The 22002-nt window shown below is 38.8% G+C and overlaps 3 protein-coding genes across 4 annotated transcripts; all 3 read right to left on the bottom strand.

Annotated features, from left to right (window-relative positions):
* Positions 1 to 827: 827 nt before the first annotated feature.
* LOC111806052 (conserved oligomeric Golgi complex subunit 1-like) lies at positions 828 to 9924 on the bottom strand. Of its 2 annotated transcripts, XM_023691397.1 has the most exons (7): positions 9208 to 9312; positions 7523 to 9130; positions 6247 to 6441; positions 4858 to 5138; positions 3093 to 3272; positions 2431 to 2608; positions 828 to 1197 (listed from the first exon to the last, which is right to left on the bottom strand). In XM_023691397.1, the coding sequence occupies exons 1-7, from the start codon at positions 9220 to 9222 to the stop codon at positions 1024 to 1026; spliced, it is 2631 nt and encodes an 876-aa protein (XP_023547165.1). In that variant the 5' UTR covers positions 9223 to 9312; the 3' UTR covers positions 828 to 1023. The 2 variants fall into 2 exon arrangements, with proteins under 2 accessions (XP_023547165.1, XP_023547164.1); XM_023691396.1 differs by having other exon boundaries at positions 7523 to 9924.
* Positions 9925 to 10502: 578 nt separating this feature from the next.
* Positions 10503 to 14655, bottom strand: LOC111805654 (glycine--tRNA ligase, mitochondrial 1-like). The gene is made up of 9 exons (XM_023690802.1): positions 14008 to 14655; positions 13465 to 13847; positions 13172 to 13289; positions 12356 to 12550; positions 12041 to 12265; positions 11735 to 11794; positions 11572 to 11652; positions 11084 to 11489; positions 10503 to 10932 (listed from the first exon to the last, which is right to left on the bottom strand). The coding sequence occupies exons 1-9, from the start codon at positions 14497 to 14499 to the stop codon at positions 10700 to 10702; spliced, it is 2193 nt and encodes a 730-aa protein (XP_023546570.1). The 5' UTR covers positions 14500 to 14655; the 3' UTR covers positions 10503 to 10699.
* A 1289-nt stretch (positions 14656 to 15944) lies between these two features.
* LOC111805392 (ethylene receptor 1) lies at positions 15945 to 21504 on the bottom strand. The gene is made up of 7 exons (XM_023690468.1): positions 21225 to 21504; positions 19077 to 20021; positions 18523 to 18891; positions 18170 to 18436; positions 17967 to 18091; positions 17629 to 17826; positions 15945 to 16535 (listed from the first exon to the last, which is right to left on the bottom strand). Exons 2-7 carry the CDS (start codon positions 19980 to 19982, stop codon positions 16178 to 16180), a joined length of 2223 nt encoding a protein of 740 aa, XP_023546236.1. The 5' UTR covers positions 19983 to 20021; positions 21225 to 21504; the 3' UTR covers positions 15945 to 16177.
* Between the last annotated feature and the right edge of the window lie 498 nt (positions 21505 to 22002).

The raw sequence follows: 22002 nt of genomic DNA, 5'->3' as shown, positions 1-22002 counted from the left end.
GAGATAGGATAATGATAGATTGATAGAACGATAGCGTTAGGATACGTTCCTATAATTATATGACTAAGGTATGTTTATGTAACGTTATGACTGTGATAGATATAAAAATGCTAAGGCTTATGATATGATGTGATTGGCATGCAAAATAGCAAACTGATATGATAAACGATATGTGAAATGATATAAAAAACGATGTGATATGTACAAAACGGTAGCAAGGTTGTACTAAATGATAATGAAAATGGAAAAAGGTTGGGACCTCATGCATTATTGTATGCGACCATTACGGGATACCCTTACCCTTCATGCATTATTGTATGCCCCCTTACCCTTACCCTTCAACGGACGAGGCAGACCATTAACTTAAAAACTAAGCATAAACAGAGAATTTACATTATATTTTCTCTAGAAGAATGGAGAAAAGAAAAGAGTAGATTGTTTACCTATACAAATGGCATGAATCCAAACAAATAATGAACCACAGTCCAACCAACAACGCCCTTCACCTTCCAATCCAAACGTAAAAGCCTTGCCTTTGTGAACTGCCAGAGAAAATTTTGCATGTACATACAAATTTCAAAGTATTCCACCCCCCACCCCCCCATATATATTATTCTTTGGTCCCATATATAATTGATCTTTGGCAATTTATGTTCGTCAATGATCGAACAATCTTATCCATATGTGCACTTATTTGTAAGAGAACACTGAAAAATGTAACTCGGAAAATCTTGCTGGAGACTTGGTACCTGTAATTTGCCTCTCACTTCCTAAGTATACTTCTGCCTTCGATTCGCCTCTGTCGATGGTCGATTGCAGTTTGATTCCCNGAAAAAAAAAAAAAAAAAAAAGAAAACTCGTCCATAGGCTGTAGAGTCCCAATGCCTCATCCAGATTCTGGAGTTAGTAACCTTCAAAACTTGAATTTGCATGTATCTTCTTTGATGCCCGTGAACGCTCATTTCTTTTTAGTGGTCATTATAACCCGATGTCAATCAAAATTATGTATATCTAGAAGGAACATCAATAATCTGATCTGGAAGCAGCGAAGGAAGAAAGAAGACCTGCAGCTTGTGCAGGTAGAATATCACCAAATGTAGACATCGCAGCTGCTGATCTATCTTTAAATATGCCAACTTGGCCATCGGTCAACATGGACCCAAGTTTTAGGGTGCTCTCTCCAAATCTGCTTCCAACCTGGGAGGCAAATAAGTACAGTTAGAAACATCGGTATTAGATATAATTCTGATTTGTTCTATGTAAAACGAAACAGGTTGATAGCAAGTATACGAACACTCGATTAAACGATAGACTTGGGGGAAAAAAAGATGGAAGAAAATAAGAGGTGAACATCTATGAAGTCACCAGTAATGGAAAGTCCATAACGAGAATACAAACAAATGGCAACCACAACAAATATATGCAAACTCATGCACAAAAGATAAGAAACCCATATCCAAGGGATTTTACTAACTTGAAGCCCCTTGACATCTCCAGAAAAGGCATAACCTGATTGACAGGCCCAATAAATACCTTGGAGGGGGGGAAGACAACTTGAAACTTTAAACACCTCGAAAGTAAGTTTCTTTTTTCTTTTTTCTTTTTTTTCTTTTTTCTTTTTGAGAAATCAAGCTTTTGTTGAAAGATTACAAAAGGAGGCATAAAAAGAAACATCTCACCAAGCAAAACCACACCCTAACTATACCAAAAAAAAAAAAAAAAAAAAAAAAAAAAAAAAAAAAAAAAANAAAAAAAAAAAAAAAAAAAAAAAAAAAAAAAAAAAAAAAAAAAAAAAAAAAAAAAGAACCTCCAGTTTAAAATAACAAGAGCTAAAGGATAATGACAAAAGTTCTTGGAGACCGAGATCCAAGCAGAGGCATTAAGCCTAAGAAGGGACTGCGCCTCCTCTCAAGTTCTCCCACAATCCCTAAATGCTCTATTATTCCTCTCCACGAAATAACCCAAACAACAGCCTGCCATTAAAACTACCATCATGAAAAAGCTGGTGAAGAACCTCCTTCATCCTGGAGGAGAAAGTCCTGATTCTTGGAAGTAGAATGTGGAAGTCATGATAATCAGGGAACTAAATGTTTTATCTGAATATATGAAAACTATATGTCTAAACTTTTTAACATATCTCAATTCATCGCAGCCGAGGTGAAAAAAGACTGAAGATAACCACAGAACCTTAAATAACTTGAAAGTGGAAGCCATGACCATTAGAGATGTAAATAGATCTGCAAAATATTAACAATATACTTCTATGTCTATCGATGTTCCATGGTCTATTATTGTCTAACCAATCAATATCAACACTGTTCTGGTATAATAGGGCATGTTCACTAAGTTTTGAGAAAACTTAAGCTTCCCTAAAATATCAGTGTAATAATTGGAACAGTGGCAGCTATCAGAAAAGTAAAACTACATTACCTGCATGAAAGATTTAAATAACGGTGCTGCTACCCCAAAACTGGAGTTATCATTCAAATCTAATTTCTGAGGAAGCTCTCCGTTTGTAAAAGCTTTCCAGGAGTTCCTTGAGGAGATGTCATCTGAAGGTGTTGGAACAGCCGCCTTCATTCCTCCTTTTGAAGACAAGACTGGAGCACTGGATAAACAAGAAGCACATTACACCAAAATAATTCTATATGACAACCAGCAAATCAACATTATGTTTGTAACCTGAATTTTGAAAAAAAAAACAGAGAAAAAAGAAACTTCAGCAGATTAGGTCAATTATTAGGCTTCCTTTATCATCATGTAAGCAAGGTATTTGTACAATTAGGAAAACACATTGAAATACGTAGAGCATCTAACCCAACACATATTCAATAATAAATGTGGCTCCTGAGGGCATAAACTAAATATGTTCTCCATTAGAACAAGGAAAAGGTGATTGACTAACACTGGTTCAAGTTGAATGGGCATTTTAATTTTCCAGCTTAAGGAAGGAATACCAGAAAAAATTCTTTGAAACATATTTGTCACAAACAAATTCATAAAATTATAATCATGCCCCAACATGTTTTTAACGGTTCTTCAGCTGGAAATGTAATTGTAGGACTTGTGATAAGAGGGCAAAGAAGAATTACCTGATGGGAAGATATTTAAAACGAGGAACTGTAAGGCACCTCATGATATTGGACTCTGAATTACTTGGCAATTTCTGAACAGTATCTGTGTAAATCCTATTTAGCTGCACAAACAATCCAAAAAGGACAGCATGTCGAAGATATGTCTGTCTTTCATTTTCCCAGAGATATGGCTCATACCTGAAATGAATTGCAGGAGCTGTTATTCATCTTATCCCAAGAAGTTGCTAGAGATATCACTAGTATATGCATCTTATAAATGTAAAGCAAAAGAACAGCATACCGAAAAAGAACGGCATCCAAACAGATATGGCCAATGAACATGCCTACAGAGAGAATATACCCACCCATACATGAGAATTAAATTTTTACTAGCCACACGTCTTTTTCTCTTTTATTCTTATCTGGTTTCTACATAAACGGATGCAGAGATTCTATGTAGGAAAACACCCCATGGCACAAAGTATGCGACACAATCCACTTTTTAGCATATTTGGTTGGAAAGAAGCAGGAGAATTTGATATGTATCATATGTATATTATTGATGTAAAAGCAGAAACAATAGGTGATAAAATACCATAGAAGCTATCCGCCAATTAGAGAGGGTTGTATCTCTCCCAGAATCATTCCACTATTCCCTCTGCTACTAAAAAAGGAAAACACATCCCGCTCACAAACTAACTATGTTGAACGGTTGAATATATATAGATTTGTTTTCTATACTAGTAATCGAAGGGCCACCCCTACTAATCTGAGAGTACCCGCACCTACCAAAGGGCCTAGACCCAAGAGACATCAAGAGTCCTTATTAAGTTCACTTGAATGTTCAAATACGCGACTTCTACGTAGGTAGTAATCAAAGAAAATGTGTATGTTCCAACAAAATCAATGTAATTGAGATGTTCATCCCGTATAATTGTCGAACTTCTATTGAAAGTTCATCAAAATCAATGTAATTGAGATGTTTATCCAGCATAATGGTGTGGAGTTTGTAATATAGTGTGGACTAAGAAGAGAAAGATGAAAAATCAATGTACTTGAGATGTTTATCCAGCATAATGGTGTGGAGTTTGTAATATAGTGTGGACTAAGAAGAGAAAGATGAGAAAGATGCAGTATAAAATAAGAAAGCAATAATGTGGAATATCATGATGGAAGTGTAAAATGCAAAAAATAAAAATAAAAATAAAAGGCAAAAGAAAGAGAATGAGGAGGAAAAAAGCAGGAAAAACAAAGAAGAAGAATAAAGAAAATCATTGTGAGTGAGGCTTGTTGAGAGGAAAGGATGTGAAGAAAAGGAAGGCTTAGAAGGAAAAATCAGGAGAAGAGAAGGGCGGAAAGAAATGGAAAAGTATAGGCACTCCGGTGAGGAAGGTGGATCTCAGCAATCTTAATTGAAGAAGTGAAGAAGATGCTGTGAAGTTTCTTCATTCTTTAACATGTATTTCATTGATGGAACTATTTAATACCAAAATTGATAACATAAGTAATGGGTTCTTGGTTTCTTTTCTTTTCTTGGATGAATTAGTTGTACATTGGAAACTCAGAAGATTTCACTCTTTCAAGCAATCAAATGATGAAAATATAAAAAACTATGATTTGCAGCTGATTATTATTATTTTCCTAAAGACAGGCTAGTACGTAACCTCCTTGTTAGCTACTCTGCTTTTCAGAGAAGTAAAATGACTTGATCAACTCTAAATTATAATTTGTAACTATTTGCAAGCTTCCGACGACTAAATTAGGGAATAAAAACTAAACTTACGTTTGCCAGTCAATTGGATCAATCCTTTTTGAAAGATGATCTGTTAATGCATTCACACGGTCTCCAATGACTGATTTTTCCTCACTTATATTCTGCTTCCTTCTGAGGGCATACTTTGCCCTCGGGTTTTTCGACAACTCTTCACTCATATTAGAATGAGCCCCACATAAAATATCAGCAGTGAACCTAATATCTAACAGAACCTGCAGTACACCTTTTTCTGACAATTGAGGCCCGCCAACTTCCATAGATGAAATGAAGTCCCCATAGATACCTATAACCTGCAAGGAACTATAATATATAAGCTGAAATAATATAACTTTCAGTCAAGGACCACGAAACAAAGATTTTATGAGTTATGTAAGCCAAACACAAGTGAAAACAGAATTTTGTTTAGATGTATAGCAGAAGCCAAAGCTATTTTCATGACAAATGGACAGAGAAAAAAAGTTTTCACGCAGGTATATTGTGTACTTGCTTATTCTATATTTTCCACTTTTTCCCCCATCTGTTCGTTGTCTCCAGCAAATGATAGCAACCAATTTCATCAATAAATAGATACAAGTGGAGCAGTGTTCTCATTGATATTCAAATACCAAATTGAACATTAGTAAACTTTTATATTAAGGTATTGTAAATACAGCATATGTGGGAGGAAGGAATATGTTTTCATGCACTTCAAATAAATAAACTGATAACAAAATTAACAAATGAATGCTTGGGCTAATTAAGATATTTTCTTTATTCACTAATTGTGGCATAAGATTGTTGCAAGCATAAGTCTTTCTGGGCTGGTTAGTTGAGGAGGATTAATACTGTGGATTTTGTTTGGAGATTTTCATCTTTGATTTCAAAACCTCAAGGTACATGTCACGGAAAGAACGTTGGTTGGAAAGAGGCATGGATCAGTTTCATAGAGATACCTCTTCGCTACTAAGGTTGTGGAAGATATTTTGAGAATCTTTTAGATAGTTTGTGTCGGTATGGCTCTAATCAAAGTTGTCAGAACATGATTGAGAAGGTACTTTATAATCCCCCTTCAAAATCGAGGCGAGCTTCTCTGACAAGCATCATTCTTAGTTATCGTTTGAAACATCTAGTTATAAAGAGAAACGAAATAGGCCAACCTTCAAGGATGAAGAGGGATCATGGGAGGAGGAACGCGATGCTGCTCACTTCACACGTCCCCTTTGAATAATATCTATAAAGCGTTTCCATCATTTTCTGTTGTTTTTTATTCTTAACAACTAGTCTTTTGTTTTGGGTCTGCATTACCACCCTCTTTTTTGTTCTTCCATTTATCTAAATGAAGATCTGCTTACTATTAAAAATGAAAATTCCAAGATTCTTTTTGCAACAGAAGTTATAATTTCCAATCAAACAAAATACCTTTTCCAGTAGGGTTGTTGCAAATTTTCGAATAACTATCTTCTGAAGAACATGGCCTCCAATTCTGTGAATTTCTTCACATGCACGGAACAGAAAGGAAATTATATAAAGAGAAGGCATTGATGGAAGAGCAATTTTCATATCTGGTTGACCTTCAGCAGTTTGTTCTTGCTTGATTACTGTCTCTTCCCAGCCCTGCCAATTACAAAAAACTATTACCATATATGTGTAAATTATAAACAACGGAATCAGCAAAAATAGAACTAAAGGAAAACAAAAAACGCTGCAATACTTTGATAAGAATACCAGTAAACGGGTAGGAAAAACCTAAGCTATGCATCAGAATACTACACAAAACTAGAAAAGGATATGATTTCAACAACAATGTCAAGTTAGGTTTAGGGCCTAGGGTCAAGTTAGGTCATGTTCTCTGACTTCTAATTTAAAAGATTGTATGGCCTTTTTCCAAAAGAGGAAAAACAAAAGATATATGCTCCATGCATTTTCAATAAGAACAAATGTGGGTTTTTTTTTCTTTTTTTTCTTTCATTTTCTTTTTAAGGAATGGATGAAATGGTGGTTTAGATCTTCCCACTTCTTTTGCAGTTGCAGTGAAGTTGGAAGTAGAGGAGAGAGGGTACACGAAGTCTTTTCCTTGGGTTCTTGACTTGGGGTGATTGTACCCATAAAAGCAAGGGACCACAAAAAAAATTAATCCTAATTTAGGAATAAGATCAAGCACTTGAAACCACTACTCTTCCTTTTACCTTGTTTTAACTTGAAACCTTAGCCTCCATGTATTTTCATTAAATGGCCAGGATTCCCTCAACCTTTTTTCATTCATCAACAATGAAACTGGATTATAAGTGTTTCAACATGCAATATTTAGTATTTAAATTCACATAATCGAAGTAGGTGGAAGAACATCACAGGTCACTTACCAACAACAATCAGGCAGCAATTATCAATAATCAAGAAAAACATAAAAGCCTATCAAAAAGCAATTAAGCTAGTCTCACGAAAAGAAATCAAAGCTACTAAAGGTGAATATGAATAAAGTTTCAGCGTGAAACATGGAAAATATTTACCTTGCTCAATTTTTTTTTTATCAATTTCATAGTTAAAACGCCAAATAGTAACAATGGGATTTACTGTAAGTGTTTTAGCTTTGAGGAAAACAGTCATTGCAGGTCCCATTGCATATGTAGTATGCAGGGTTAGACAAAGAATCAAAAAATGAAAATAATAAAAATAATACAGAGAAAATACCACTTACCCTCAAGGGAGTTGCTGAAAGTAGGGCATCATCCTGGACAAGATCTCTAGAGAAAATGGCAGAAAGCTCATTACATAACCATGACATCCACAAGCTATGAGACCTCACAGAAAGATCATGAGTAATCCTATTCAGTTCTTCAAGTTTTGGGTTTGCACTTTCTTTAGTTCTAAGCAACGCAGCTGTGGCTAGTGATGTTTGCCTTCTAGAATCATTTGACATCTGTCTTCCAGGGGAATTAACATGTAGAGGAGAATTGGGAAGACTTTTGGATTGTCGCAGTAATAAAGAATGCTTATCAAACACAGAGGATGATGAGTCATTTACCCAAGATCTTGGTGAACCAAGGATGACACGAACATGCTTCAAGTGATTTTGAAATGCAAATAGGAGCCGACCAATGAAAATTGATCTCTCAACAAGTGGAGCAAGGCTAACAGGCTGACTAGCAGCCCTACTATTTTCCATATTACTACATAGATTATCAATCTCTTTTTCTAGTTCCAACAATATGGTTGACATGCTTTCATGACACTTATTCTGTAAATAAGGTGCTATGTCTTTTAACCTTATTGATGCCTTCGGAGATTCTATGAAACATAGAAGATCCTTAAGCACATTCTGACAACAGTTTTCAAATGCATCTCTGATTCGACTGACTTCTGGACCAAAATAAGCATTGATACAATTACTAAAATCACTCTCCTCTACAGATGCTTTTGCTCCCAGAGTTGGACAGGCTTTCTTAGCATTAAATTCTATAAACCAAACCCCACCACCTGTAGAGGGTCTATTCATGTACCCATTATTACTTGAAACATCCTCAGGTAGATGAACCGATTCAGAAATATTAACTACGTTAATCATCTCCATGAACCTTGAGTCAATAATAGTTCTCATCCTGCAAGCAAATGCATTTTCAAATATGTCATCCCAGAGGTCTGAGTCATCTTCCAAAACAAGTTCCCTCATTCTACTCCACGGCAACTCGATTTCAGATCCAAAAACACTTCTCAACCAATCCAAACTTCCTTCCAAGACTTCCTTACTTTCCATTGTCTCTCTAATTAATTTCTCAGCAGAAGCAAGGTCCTGGCCACTTCCAATGGCATCGATCAAAAACCATCCATTGATCTGGCTAACGATCTCTCTTCCACATTCTCTTAGCCAACTCGACGTGGTCTTGGAAATGTAATCTTTCTCAAGCATGACCATGACTGACTCTAACGTATCCCTAAATAACTTCCAGAGCCTAACTTCCTCATCCGGATTGGGAATTCCACCAAACAATTGTGATGCAGGTGGAGAACTCAATATAACTTTGTAAAACAATGGCATATCATTCAGAACTTGCAAAAATAACTCACCGACCTGTCCTATACTAACCTGAATTATAGCTAAAACCTCGCAGAACACGGATACAACAATAGAGCAAGTTGCATTGCTCCCGCACGTACCTAATTTTTGAGAAATCCAAGACTTCCTCGAATCGAGAAACAAACTGAGTATTTGCTTCGGCTCAAGCTCATCAATAACGGCGACAGCAGCCAAAGCATCCGCATAAGCTCCAACCCAAAGTCCACGATCGAGCAGTCTTTCACGGCTACGCTGCGAAATCTGAGATTTGAAGCTCTCCACAATCTGCCAATGGTGCTGAAGCAGAGGAAAATTGGAGAGAAACTTACGGTCCGAATCGGCATTGTGGGTCGTCAAAGCTTGCTGCACATGCTTCGCTCGAAGATGACGAACAGCGGCTTCGAGAAACATGGACTCATCGAGGCAACCCCAAATATTCTCAGGAGTATCGACAAGATACTTAACCCGACAAGCAATGGCGTAAAGGGTAACACGAACATGATTATTAGAAGGAAGATGCGTGTGCGAGTCCGAAGATGAAAGTGAACGGATAGAAAGGTGAATGGAAGAGAGATTAGATGAAATTGAATGGGAAGTCGACTTCATGAGAACAATGGAGTCGGCGGAGTCGATCAGATCTCGGTAACGGTTACCGACGAGTTGCCGTAGCTCCTCTTGCTTGGACTGGATCTGCGCACGGGTGGAGGATTCCACCTCCCGAATTTCAGAAATGGTTTTCGTTCGGAACAGAGATTCGGCATCTCGGTAACCTCCTCCTCCTCCTCCTCCTCCGTCAATGGAGGAAGCTGAATGTACTCCCATGGCTGCCCCTTCTGATGTTTTAGGAATTGGTGTGGATCGGATACTACGAAGATGCCAATGTCATGAATCAATCGCAAGGAAATTAGCATCCGGAATGGAATTCGATTAGATTATAGCAACATTTTGTTGATTTTGCTTGAGATTTGGATTCAGCCTTCTTCTATACACCAAATTTTCGCCCATGTCCAACTTCTCTAAAATTTACACAATTGTCTGAAACGAGCCGGCCGTTGGCCTAAACTTTCTCAAATTTACCACTTTGCCCCTGCCTCAATAAAATATTATATCTTTAATATGTTTGAATTTTTAATTTTATATTTAATATGCCATAATCTATTTAAATATTTTATAAATTATTATTATCTCTTGAATATTACATTAATATGCATTTTGAGCATTAGATACGTGTGATCGTTCAATCATGATCGATTTGAAATAAAATTCTAATCTCGTTCTACTTTTGCTAGTCTTTGTGGCTCTACTTTTGCTAGTCTTTGTGGCTTTATCGATCCTTAGTTTAGGTGATTTCATCCTTAATCAAACTTCACTCATTTATACTTACTCTTCACTCGTTCATACTTGTTGTTCGTAGATACTTTCGGGGCATAATAATGCCTTACTAAACTATTTCAGGCAAGTATCATACCAACCGAAAACTATTGAGCCTCACCATGGAGAAGTTCTAAGATGCGCTTTATTAAGAACCGATCCATGGGCCATATTTGTAATTAAAACTTCTCGAACACCCATCCAACCAGGCATATGAAAGTTCGTCAACTCGTGATCCTTGGCAAGTCATATATGCATACCATGCCCAATGGTGACACTAAAATTTCTTCTTTTTGGAGAAAAACAACCTTCCAAGTATTATCCATAGTAATTACTTTTATAGACAAAAGAGAAGGATCTTGAAATCAACTACAAAATGTATCCAATGCTGTTTCCTTTCAAATGCACACTAAAAATAACTCAGACTGGAGAACCTGCTAAAAGTTAAACTCAATCTTCTGCAGATGCAGAGACGTGATGTGGGAATGTAGACCATACATCTTCCCATGTTCTAAAACCATCCGTTACATCTTTCACGACCGATGCTGCCTCTTCCACGCCCACACGAATCTGGTCCTTGCTATCCCTCTCTCGAATTGTCACCGAAGATGCTGAATCGACAGTGATTGCAAAAGGAACGCCAAGCTCATCGGTTCGTGCATATCGTTTTCCTATCGATGTACCTGTTAACATTTTTTAACGAAGAACATATAATCACTTCAATGTAGAAGAAGAGAAGTCAGATAAAGATCATGATTTTAAACCAAACAGAGAAGTTACAAACACACACACAAAGATGAACAACAAAACGAAGATGAAAGTTCGTTCAAGTACCTGTGATGTCAATTTTATGGGAAATACCAGCAACAGTTAATGACTTTGAAATAACTTTAGCAACCTGTTCGTACTGTTGATTCTGAACAAGTGGGAAAACTGTGCACTTGATAGGTGCCACTAGAGGTGGAAATCTAAATACATTTAAATGTTCATCTCCTGCTTTGCTTGGTCGCATGTAGTAAGAGTGTTCAAAGAGGCAATAGATAATCCGACCAATACCAAAAGAGGGCTCAATCACAGATGGTGTGAAAACCCTCTGATGCTCCTTCTTTTTCTCCTTGGAAATTGCAACCATACTCTTCTTGATCAACACGTTTTTCGCCAGAGTGCAGACATAGAACTCCACCTCTCCATTGGATTCTAGAGTTGCCTTCATCTCTAAGGCTTCTTTCTCCTTCATTGCCTAAAACATATTGCAATGCGTCGGGTTTTCGAAAAATTTACAGATGCTGTAAATACCCAGCAGAAAAAATTCCATAATTTACCTCCAAAGCTTCGACCACGTTCTTTTGACTTCCCTTGAAAGCGAGGCCAAGTTCTTTCTTAACAGGAGCAATGACCAATTTCTGTAATTTAATTTCATGAGTGAAGCATTGAACAAACTTTGTCATGAAGGTAGTTGCAGATCTCTATAAGAATGAGCAGTACCTCAACTTCTCTTGGTTCAGCAAATTTCTCATGTGCTACAAGTGGAACACCACTTTTTTCCTATTAAAAGGAGAGGAAAAGGAACAAATATGAGTCTATTTTACATGCAACTTGAAATTATAGACACTATCTTAATGGTAGAACTGTTAAAAGACACTTCTATCTTACAAATCCTATCGAACAATAAGACAGTTTAAATGAGCTCAATGAAAACTAAACTAGTAATGGAATTTCTGCCATAAAATTAAAGACACCGTATTGAATTACAATTATTTGGAAAACATAAGGTTTCGGCTGAGTTCGTACCGTGTGAGCATGTAAATCATATGCAGATCTATCAGCAATACCAACACATTCAATCCAACCATAAGAACATTCAATCTCGGCGTCCCAACAGTCAGCTGCATAATGAGCCATTTCATTTGCAAGGTGCTGACGAAAACGCAAACGGTTTTTGTCTATGCCAAGGCGAGTTAGGAAAAGATATACTCTCCCAATGAAGTAGCCAAGAGTTTCATTATTTACAGTTCCCTGCATCATGATATAAGAAATCAGCTTAGTAAAAAGGTACAGGAGACATGGTGGTGAAATAAAGGAGGCAGAGAAAATCAATACACAAACCTTAGAAACAGCTTCACCCAATGGAATTTTCCTTGCAGAATTACCAGACATTTGGTCTTCTCTTGGAAACATTAAAAACTCCAAATTGGCAACATCAGCAAATTTTGGATGAGATTTGTCTTCTGGATCAACAAAGTGCTCAATCTCTGCTAGTGTGAATTCACGAACTCTAAGCAGCCCTTGTCGAGGAGATATCTGTAGTAAGACAAATGGGCTGGGAATTGAACTTACACACCAAAGGCTATAACACAGGTAAACCTAGGACAAGGGCCAGCAAGAAGAACCATTTTGTCACAAGCCCACCGCTAGCAGATATTGTCCGCTTTGACCCTCGACTTCACGGTTTTAAAACACGTCTTCTAAGGAGAGGTTTTCACACCCTTATAAGGAATGTTTCGTTCCCCTCTCCAACCGATGTGGGATCTCACAATCCACACTCATTGGGGCCCAGCGCCCTTGTTAGCACACCTCCCGGTGACTGGTTCTGATACCAATTGTAACAGCCCAAGCCCACCGCTAGCAGATGTTGTCCGCTTTGACCATCGACCTCACGGTTTTAAAACGCGTCTTCTAAGGAGAGGTTTTCACACCCTTATAAGGAATGTTTTGTTCTCCCCTCCAACCGATATGCAATCTCACACATTTGAAAGCAACAATTGCAAGAACCGCTAAATAGGAGACATGGTAATGTAAGACAAAGTGAAACACAGGTCATCCTTGTAACACTACTGTCTCATCCATAGCTTATAAATATAATTAAGAAGCTCAAAAACAAGTGGCTAACCATCTTGCAATTTAAGAAAAATAGTATATAACCTCATTTCTAAAAGCCTGCCCAATTTGTGCTGCAGCAAAGGGTAGTTTGTTTCCATTGTAATAATACAAATCTTTGAAATTGACGAATATGCCTTGAGCTGTTTCAGGGCGCATGTATCTGCAGCATTTACATATTTACACATCTAAATTAGCATTGACCGAGAGTCAACCATTTTCTCCTGTGTAAAATATGAGAACTAAATGGCAAAAAGTCACAAGTTGAATAGAAAATTGTTACAATATACTGATTCGAAAATGAAGTAAATCAAAATGAAAGCGCATCGAATACTCACCCAGGGAGCAAGCCAGATGGGCCAATTGAGGTTTGAAACATTAAGTTAAATGGGTAAGGATCGGATAGTGGATTCTTAGTATCTGGAGCTGTAATACCATATTCCTTAATTTTAGCACCCAGTTCATCAGCAGAAAGATCGTCCAAGACGGCGAGAATATGCTTTAATTCCGCTGCTTTCTCAGAGGATATGCTAAGATCTTTCTGAAGTTTTTCATTACAGAAATCCTTAAGCAAGTGATCTGCCCTGTAGCAGGTCCCAGTTTTCTCATCCTTGACCATAAGATCCGTGAACTTATCCACGTGACCAGACGCTTTCAGGACTACTTCTGGTGTAACGCAAGGGCAATCAACTTCCAACATATTTTCCTCAAGAACAAAATGCTGCCAAAGAGTACAAAAAGAGAGACCATAATTGAATTGAACAGATTTTCATGTATACAGTAAGAGATGACGAATCCACTTTCGAATCTCAGTGGCAACAAAACTTGGGAACAATTCTGAATCGAGAAACTCAAAGAAAAAGATAATTCAATTAGCAAACCTGACGCCAAAAGGCAAGAACATTGGACTTGACTGCGCAACCGGGAGGGCCATAATCGTACAATCCAGCAACCCCACGGTAAATCTTGAAGGACGGAATGTAAAACAAACGCCTCTCAAGAGTGTTACCCACAGCTTGCCGGAACGACTCCCTGTTCAAGGCGCCATCGCCGCCGCCAGCCCCACTAACAACCGCCTGTAACTGCTTCTCAATTGAAGCCTTCTCAATCTTCAATCCATTCAAAGCTTCAATAGCGGCATCAATCTCAGCCTTGGCAGCACCGGCAGCCTTGAGGGCCCGAACAGCATCGCCTTGAGCTTCAACAGCCAATTGCTTTAGAGAAAGGGCATTTCTGAGCGATCGCTCGGAAGAATCCATTGAAAAAAGACGTGGGAAATTACGGAATTGAAAGGAAAAGGCGTTTCTGAGAGGAGAAGTGAAATGGTGAGGAAGAGGATTCGTTGAGGATAGAAGAGATGATAGAAGGCGCATAGGAGATATGAAATGGGAATAGGGTTTATGAGGGTGGGGCCATGGTTTCGAATATGGTTCGTCCCTACAAAGACACCCCACCAAAATATCTGGATATGGAAATGGAATCCACACAAGATCTTCTTCTTCTTCTTCTAATTACTAGGGTTTATCAGTCGCAGAAAAAAAAAAATCTAACGGTTGGAAGACGACATGAATGGTTGCAGCTGAGGAAGAATAAACGGAACTGAAAGGATAAACCGAACCGGTTATTGAACCAACAAAATCCTAACGAATCCTTTTATCCAAAGAAAAAAAGATAATAATAAATAAATGAATAAATATAAATGCTAGATATGTCTCTTTAATAGGCGTATACCCTAATGTGAATCGAGGGATTTTCGGCTCTGAAAGCTTCGAGATACCCTAATGTGAATTGAAGGATCTTCGGCTCTGAAAGCTTCGAGATGGCCTGAGAACAAGTTTCGCTTATGCACCAATAATTGAATATTAAGGGGACAGTCATTCAAACGGTTTGGGTTAACGGTAGGTTCCTGTTTGAGAGATCTTCAACTCTGAAAACTCCGAGATGGCCTAAAAACTAGTTTCGGTTATGCACCAATAATTGAATATTAAGGGGACAGTCAGTCAAACGGTTTGGGTTGACGGTAGGTTCCTGTTTGAGGGATCTTCAGCTCTGAAAGCTTCGAGATGGCCTGAAACTAGTTTCGCTTATGCACCAATAATTGAATATTAAGGGGACAGTCAAGTCAAATGGTTTGGGTTAACGGTAGGTTCCTGTTTGAGGGATCTTCAACTCTGAAAACTCCGAGATGGCCTGAAAACTAGTTTCGCTTATGCACCAATAAGTGAATATTAAGTGGACAGTCAGTCATACGGTTTGGGTTGACGGTAGGTTCCTGTTTGAGGGATCTTCAGCTCTGAAAATTCCGAGATAGCCCAAAAACTACTTTCACTTATGCAACAATAATTGAATATTAAAGGGACAGTCAGTCAAACTGTCAAACAGTTTGAGTTAACGGTAGGTTCTGTTTGCATGCTCACTCATAGTCCATTACCTGACCTAAACTTTACCATCCCACGAGGATCTCTATGTACTTGTCCGGTCCAGGACAAGATCTTTTGGATATGCATAAGAGTGAGAGCAGCTCAAGTCCTGGACAAGATCTTTTGGATATGCGTAAGAGTGAGAGCAGCACAGTCCAAGACAAGATCTTCTAGATATGCGTCAGAGTTAGAGCAGCTCAGTCCTAGACAAGATCTTCTGGATATGCATAAGAGTGAGAGCAGCTCAAACAAAGTAGAGTTTGGTCTGAATTTAGGATGACTTATATCCTGAGTAGAGAATCTCGTTTTTATTTGTTAGCTAGGTCGGGAAGGAAATTATATTCTTCTTCTCTACCCTCGATACGAACGAAAAAACCGAAATGAATGAGAGAGAGAGATGAACTCAAGAAAATATAAAACATTCTCTATTAAAAAGAAAAAGTAGCAAAGCAACAGGATGACATCTAACTTGTTACAAGGAACTCCTCAAAATGTTTATACACATCTGTGCCTTGTTCCTTTTGGGTATGTAGTGCAAGTGGCAGATCAGGTTTTGATAGCAACCTGGGATATGCCTTGTATGTACACAACACAACAGACTGCTAGATATCTTCCTCTATACCCTGCTCCTTCAACACGTCTCGAATAGAACCCGACGCTCTATAAGTTCCGACAATACACTCCTCATTTTATCAATTGAAACGGGTTTTAGTACTAGCCCGTCCATGCCGGCTCTAAGGCAGCTCTCTTTTGTTACTTTGTCCGAGTTCCCAGTGAGTACTACCATGAACGGCCTTTCGTGGCATTTCATAAACTTTTCGCGCATGCGAAATGCTAGTTCGTAACCATCGACACCAGAAGTGCAGATATCCATGAAAATCACCTTGTGTTCTTGGGAGACGACGCGTAAGAACTCCTCAATTGACCCTGCTGTTGTTACCTCGCATCCGAGATGTACAAGAAGTCCTTTAGTCACCGATCGACTAACTCTGTGACAGGAAATACAGCACGTGTTAGAACTTGGAAAGCGATTCCAACAAATTTAGCATGGTTTCCAAACTAGAAAAGTTTAAATCATGGGAAACACAGATTATAGAAGACTCAGAGATCCGAGTCTTATCCGATCATTATTTGTATCAAACACAATGTCATAAGTTCAATCTATGTTGTATTTCAGGAATTATCAAAATTTGGATCAGTAATAGTCCAAGCTCACCGCTAGAAAATATTGTCCTCTTTAGGCTTACCCTTAAGGTTCTAAAACACGTCTATTAGGGAGAGGTTTCCATACCCTTATAAGGAATGTTTCGTTCCCCTCTCCAACCGATGTGGGATCTCACAATCCACCCCCTTGGAAGCCCAGCGTCCTCGCTGGCACACCGCCCGGTGTCTGACTCTAATACCATTTGTAATAGCCCAAACCCACCCCTAACAGATATTGTCCTCTTTAGGCTTTCCCTTTTGGGTTTTCCCCTCAAGGTTTTAAAACGTGTCTATTAGGGAGAGGTTTCCACACCCTTATAAGAAATGTTTCGTTCCCCTCTCCAAGCGATGTGGGATCTCACAATCCACCTCTTTAGGAGCCCAACGTCCTCGCCGGCGCACCACCCGGTGTCTGGCTCTGATACCATTTGTAACAACCCAAACCCACCACTAACAGATATTGTCCTCTTTAGGTTTTCCCTTCCGGGTTTCCCCTCGAGGTTTTAAAAACGCGTTTGTTAAGGAGAAGTTTTCACACCCTTATAAGGAATGTTTCGTTCCCCTCTCCAACCAATGTGGAATCTCAAAAGAATCTAAAGCGACTCAACTCGAAGATTCTTCGTCGAATCTTTGGGATAGTGGCTGAAGAACATAAAATGTTTTTACAGAGTTGTGTATAAAAGAATAATAGGAAAACAGCTTATTCCAAACAAATTTGAGCAGCTTCTTTACCACAAAGCCATCTCGTAAAGAAATACGAATTCTTCACGTATTGATTAATTTCCTTTTCGACTAACCTACGTCTACTCGTTCAAAAGGACGAGAACATTACGAGCAAACATATTTACGCATAAACAAAGACGGAAAAATGTTACTTACCCATTTTCTTCCATAACAAGGACTTTGAGTCCAGGAAAACTTGGGTGAACGTTGTTTTCATGAATCTTTGATGTAAAGGGAAGCTTTGAATCATTTGATTGATCAGCAATTCCAAGTTTTACAATGAAAGTGGCTAAACATCCCTTTCCAAGACCTTCACTTTCAAGCCATATATGTCCTTCCATAAGGTTCACAAACCTAGTTACATAGCACATAAGGAAAGGGATATGAGGATCGTATATTCATCGTGTGCGAGCGTGTGCGTAAAACAAGGCATATAATCAATAAGGGATAATTCGAGATCAATAAGAGAAAAAACCCGCTATAAAAATTGGTACCTTTTACAAATTGCAAGCCCAAGACCACTGCCAGCAGAGTTTCGTGTTGCCACGGTAGTTTGTGCAAATTTCGTGAACAACTTCGGAATATCTTGAGGACTAATTCCAGATCCAGTATCTTTTACCTATATATCCAGAAAAAAATTTGAACATGTTTTCTATATAATGATATTAGAAGACTTTTAAGTGCCGAGTAAACGAACCTGTACACGTAAATAAAACTGACTATCGCTTGGCGCAGGGTGAAAATCTGGAAGTCGTAATTCTCTGAAGGTTTCGGATTTTGCAACAATGGCTGTGATTGTAATACTACCTTCTTTTGAAAATTTCACGGCGTTACCCACGACATTAAGAATGGTTTGCATGAGACGTTTCTCGTCACCAACGGCGAATACTGGCAAATCAGGACCCAAATGTAAGGTCAACGACAACTTTTTTACTAGTGCGACGGGCTTGATCAAGTTATGTACCTGAAACAATAAGGGTTGATTTTACATTATCAGATAGGTAATAGTTATTTGCAACACAGTAAATTATATAACAGTGCTTGCCAGACCTCTTTGAGAACCGCGTGAAGATTAAACGTGCCAATGTCCAGTTGTAGACTACCGTCTTCGAGCCTTGAAAGATCCAGAACATCATTTATCAGAGTGGCTAAAAGATTGCTGCTTTTTAATATTGTTTCAACCATTAGGCGTTGCTCGGGTGTAAGTTCAGTCTCTTGCAGTAATGAAGAGAGAGCAATAATCGCATGCATCGGAGTTCTCATCTCGTGGTTCATGACAGCCAAGAAATCATTCCGGGCACGTATTGCTGTTTCGGCTTCTCTCCTGGCTAGATCAAGGGCAACGTTCTGCTCCATTAAAAGATCCCTAGCCCTCATCGACTCTTCTAAGATTGCAGCATGAGAAAGAGCAACTGCTACCTGATTCGAAATGTACATACATGGATTAATGATCAGAAGAGATTTATCAGGCCACAAAAAACCAATATGGAAATTCTAGACAAACGTGCTGCATTTAACTTCTTATAAGATTGCACGGAGGAATGTCGTATTCGAATAAAGAAAAACCATGCTAACGAGTTAAAGATAAACAGGTTCATGAATACCTGATCGGCAACAACTTCAACGAGCTCCAACTCATGAACGCGCCATTGTCTAGCACTATCTGATGGAAGCATCAAAACCATGAGCGCATATCGCTTAGTTGAAAGCTCGGGCCAATCATTTATTTGAAAATTAGAAAGATGCAATAGAGGGACACGAACAGCAACAACCTCTCCAGGCACGTATCTCCCAGCAAGAGGTCGTAGTCTAGCCACAGGGCAATTCGGGGATATTTTTACTGCATGGTTACTACGAAAAACTTGATTGATCACAGGGAGATTCATGGGGACAGTATATCCAACTGGATTCTGCTGATGAAGAGTATACGATAGTTGAAGTTCCAATCCCGTACGAGTTGGCATCCAAAGTGCACACTCTTCCAAAGCCAAAGTTCTTCCCAGCTCAACAAGAGTGGTTTTCAGTATCGTATGTCGATCAAGAGTACTCCTAATTTCATGAGTAAGCATCCTTACATGTCGGCCCGTTTCTTCTTGCGTACGAATGAGTCCCATTTCCCTATCCAATTCAGCAGCCTTGTTCTTCAAAAACAGCTCTCTAGTTTTGACACTTAATAAATCTGGTATAATATGTACAAGCATAAGGGCAGTTGCACACGATACCACAGCGGTTAAAACCTTCGCAGTCGTCATTACTACTGCTACAGTTCTTGAATGCATCGTAAAAGTCCATAAGTTTATAAGATGTGTTGCCCCACAAAGAACAATAAAAGCACCAAACTGAACAAGAACCCATCTGTAAGGAAACACTGCAGATTTCTTCACAAAGTAGATGAGCTCCAAGGGGATCGAGAAATACGCAAGCGCAATGAAGAAATCAGATATATACTGATATTTCATCAACAGCTCATCAGCAGGCCATTGTGGCTCGATGCAGTAACAACCCTCCATGGCGACCACACCTCGCTCGCCTACGACTTACCTGTTTATCTGGTTCACAAAAACAAAAGCATTTATACAAATGAACACGCCAAATCAAAGATACACGTTCATATAGCGCATTAGTTGTTGATTTCAACAACCTATACAGACCCAGATAAAACCAAAGAACCGCGAACACTTCGGTAACGTGTTCGTGTCTGTAACGGCCCAAACCCACCGCTAGCAGATATTGTCCTATTTGGGCTTCCCTGCCAGGTTTTTTAAAACACGTCTGCTATGGAGAGGTTTCCACACCCTTACAAAGGATGTTTCATTCTCCTCCCCAACCGATGTGGGATCTCACAATCCACCCTCTTTCACAGCCCAGCGTCCTCGCTAGCACTCGTTCCTTTCTCCAATCGATGTGGGACCTCACCAAATCCACCCCACACTGCCTCGTGTCTATCCCCCTTAGGGGAACAGGCTCCTCGCTGGCACATCGCCAAGTATCTAACTCTGATACCATTTGTAACGGCCCAGGCCCACCGCTAGCAGATATTATCCTCTTATTTGGGCTTTCCCTTTCGGGCTTCCCCTCAATGTTTTTAAAACGCGTCTACTAGGGAGAGGTTTCCATACCCTTATAAAGGGTGTTTCGTTCTCCTCCCCAACCAAGGTGGTATCTCACAGGTCCAACCTCCTTAGAAGAAAACCTTCCCAATGGACCTATCAACACCACCTCACCCCTAAAGAACATACGAATCAGATAATACATCGAACAGGGGCATTCTACTTCTGTTTCTAAACTAAAGTTCATCTTCAAAATCAACCAACAAGCCCTTTTAATGTTTGCATAAATCTTCTAGACGAAATCCTCTGTTCTTCATTATAGGGCTGGGAATACAACAGCCATAGTTGATATCATAATTTCATAACCACAACAGACACCAGATCCACCATATTTGCAAAAGAAAATAAACTCATTCCACATCAAGGAAATCTCAACCTAAAAAAGCTCAAGAACATACTCAACCATTCAACCGATTGAAGGATCGCAAGCACCCAAAACCCAGATGAAATAACAACGCACCCAGCTTGAGATCAAAACACACACACACACACACACATTCGCAGCACCCATTTCATCAGCAAACGATTCGAACTAAGAACACTTCAAAAACCTAACCCCCAAAACAGCTTCTGGGTTAACACCAGAAATCAAAACAAGAATGATCAATCAATCAATCGATCAATAATCAATCAATCAATTACCTGGATTCTTCTGCGCATTTGAGGTAAACAAAGAAACACCCACAAGGCAGCATCAGTGGTTCTTCTCGTTTACGCCCACGAATCTTCTCTGTTCCACTATTTCTCTCTCAAATTTCACAGACCCAGAAAGGCATTTAGAGTCCAAATCCAATGTCTCTGGGGATTTTCAATTAAATTTCAGCTCTCTCTCTCTCTCTCTCTCTCTCTCTCTCTCTCTAACTTTTCTCTCTAACTTCTTATGGGTGGGGTGGGTTTGGGGAGTTGTAAGACAAGCAAACGGAAAGTGGGGCAATTCAGAAGGAAACCATTTAAGTCAACGTCGGTTCTCTCTCTCTCTCGCAATCCATTTCCTTCCCCTTTTATCCACGTCCTTCATCGCTAACCCATTTCTCCCTCTACACATTATTTTATTCATGTTCTTTTTTGGAAATTTAATTAATTAATTCATTTAATTAATCTATTAATACTCAGATTCATGCACCATCCTAATACCCCTAATTAATTAATTAGTGTTTAAGAGAATCGATGGTGATGGATTAGGACCCCATTTTATGTACTTTTTTTCCCCGTGGGGCCTCAAATTTAATTAATCAATAACGAATTTAGTGATAAACAATCAAAATTCCCCTTTTAAGTAGTGATGGATAGAACACAAATTTCCCCAAATTCACCTCTTTTCCGATTAGGGTTTGCGATTTCAATTTCATTTTAAATTATTATAAAAATATTTTAAAATATATGTTTTGATTAATTAAATTATGTCTAAATATATTTGTTA

This window comes from Cucurbita pepo, chromosome LG11 (assembly GCF_002806865.2).
Source record: "Cucurbita pepo subsp. pepo cultivar mu-cu-16 chromosome LG11, ASM280686v2, whole genome shotgun sequence".
NCBI lineage: Eukaryota > Viridiplantae > Streptophyta > Magnoliopsida > Cucurbitales > Cucurbitaceae > Cucurbita > Cucurbita pepo.
This window is presented reverse-complemented; position numbering and strand designations above follow the sequence as displayed.

What these genes read in the sequence shown, in the direction of transcription:
- LOC111806052 (XM_023691396.1), bottom strand. Translation starts at nt 9,700, where the DNA reads ATGGGAGTACATTCAGCTTCCTCCATTGACGGAGGAGGAGGAGGAGGA. An exon ending in CAACAACCCTACTGGAAAAG is followed by an intron (nt 5,139 to 6,246) that starts GTATTTTGTTTG and finishes AGTTCCTTGCAG; the next exon opens with GTTATAGGTATCTATGGGGA. An exon ending in TATTTAAATCTTTCATGCAG is followed by an intron (nt 1,198 to 2,430) that starts GTAATGTAGTTT and finishes TTTGCCTCCCAG; the next exon opens with GTTGGAAGCAGATTTGGAGA.
- LOC111805654 (XM_023690802.1), bottom strand. Translation starts at nt 14,499, where the DNA reads ATGCGCCTTCTATCATCTCTTCTATCCTCAACGAATCCTCTTCCTCAC. An exon ending in TGGGTGAAGCTGTTTCTAAG is followed by an intron (nt 12,266 to 12,355) that starts GTTTGTGTATTG and finishes ATCATGATGCAG; the next exon opens with GGAACTGTAAATAATGAAAC. An exon ending in ATGATTTACATGCTCACACG is followed by an intron (nt 11,795 to 12,040) that starts GTACGAACTCAG and finishes TCCTTTTAATAG; the next exon opens with GAAAAAAGTGGTGTTCCACT.
- LOC111805392 (XM_023690468.1), bottom strand. Translation starts at nt 19,982, where the DNA reads ATGGAGGGTTGTTACTGCATCGAGCCACAATGGCCTGCTGATGAGCTG. An exon ending in TTGAAGTTGTTGCCGATCAG is followed by an intron (nt 18,892 to 19,076) that starts GTATTCATGAAC and finishes ATTTCGAATCAG; the next exon opens with GTAGCAGTTGCTCTTTCTCA. An exon ending in TTCACGCGGTTCTCAAAGAG is followed by an intron (nt 18,437 to 18,522) that starts GTCTGGCAAGCA and finishes TTATTGTTTCAG; the next exon opens with GTACATAACTTGATCAAGCC.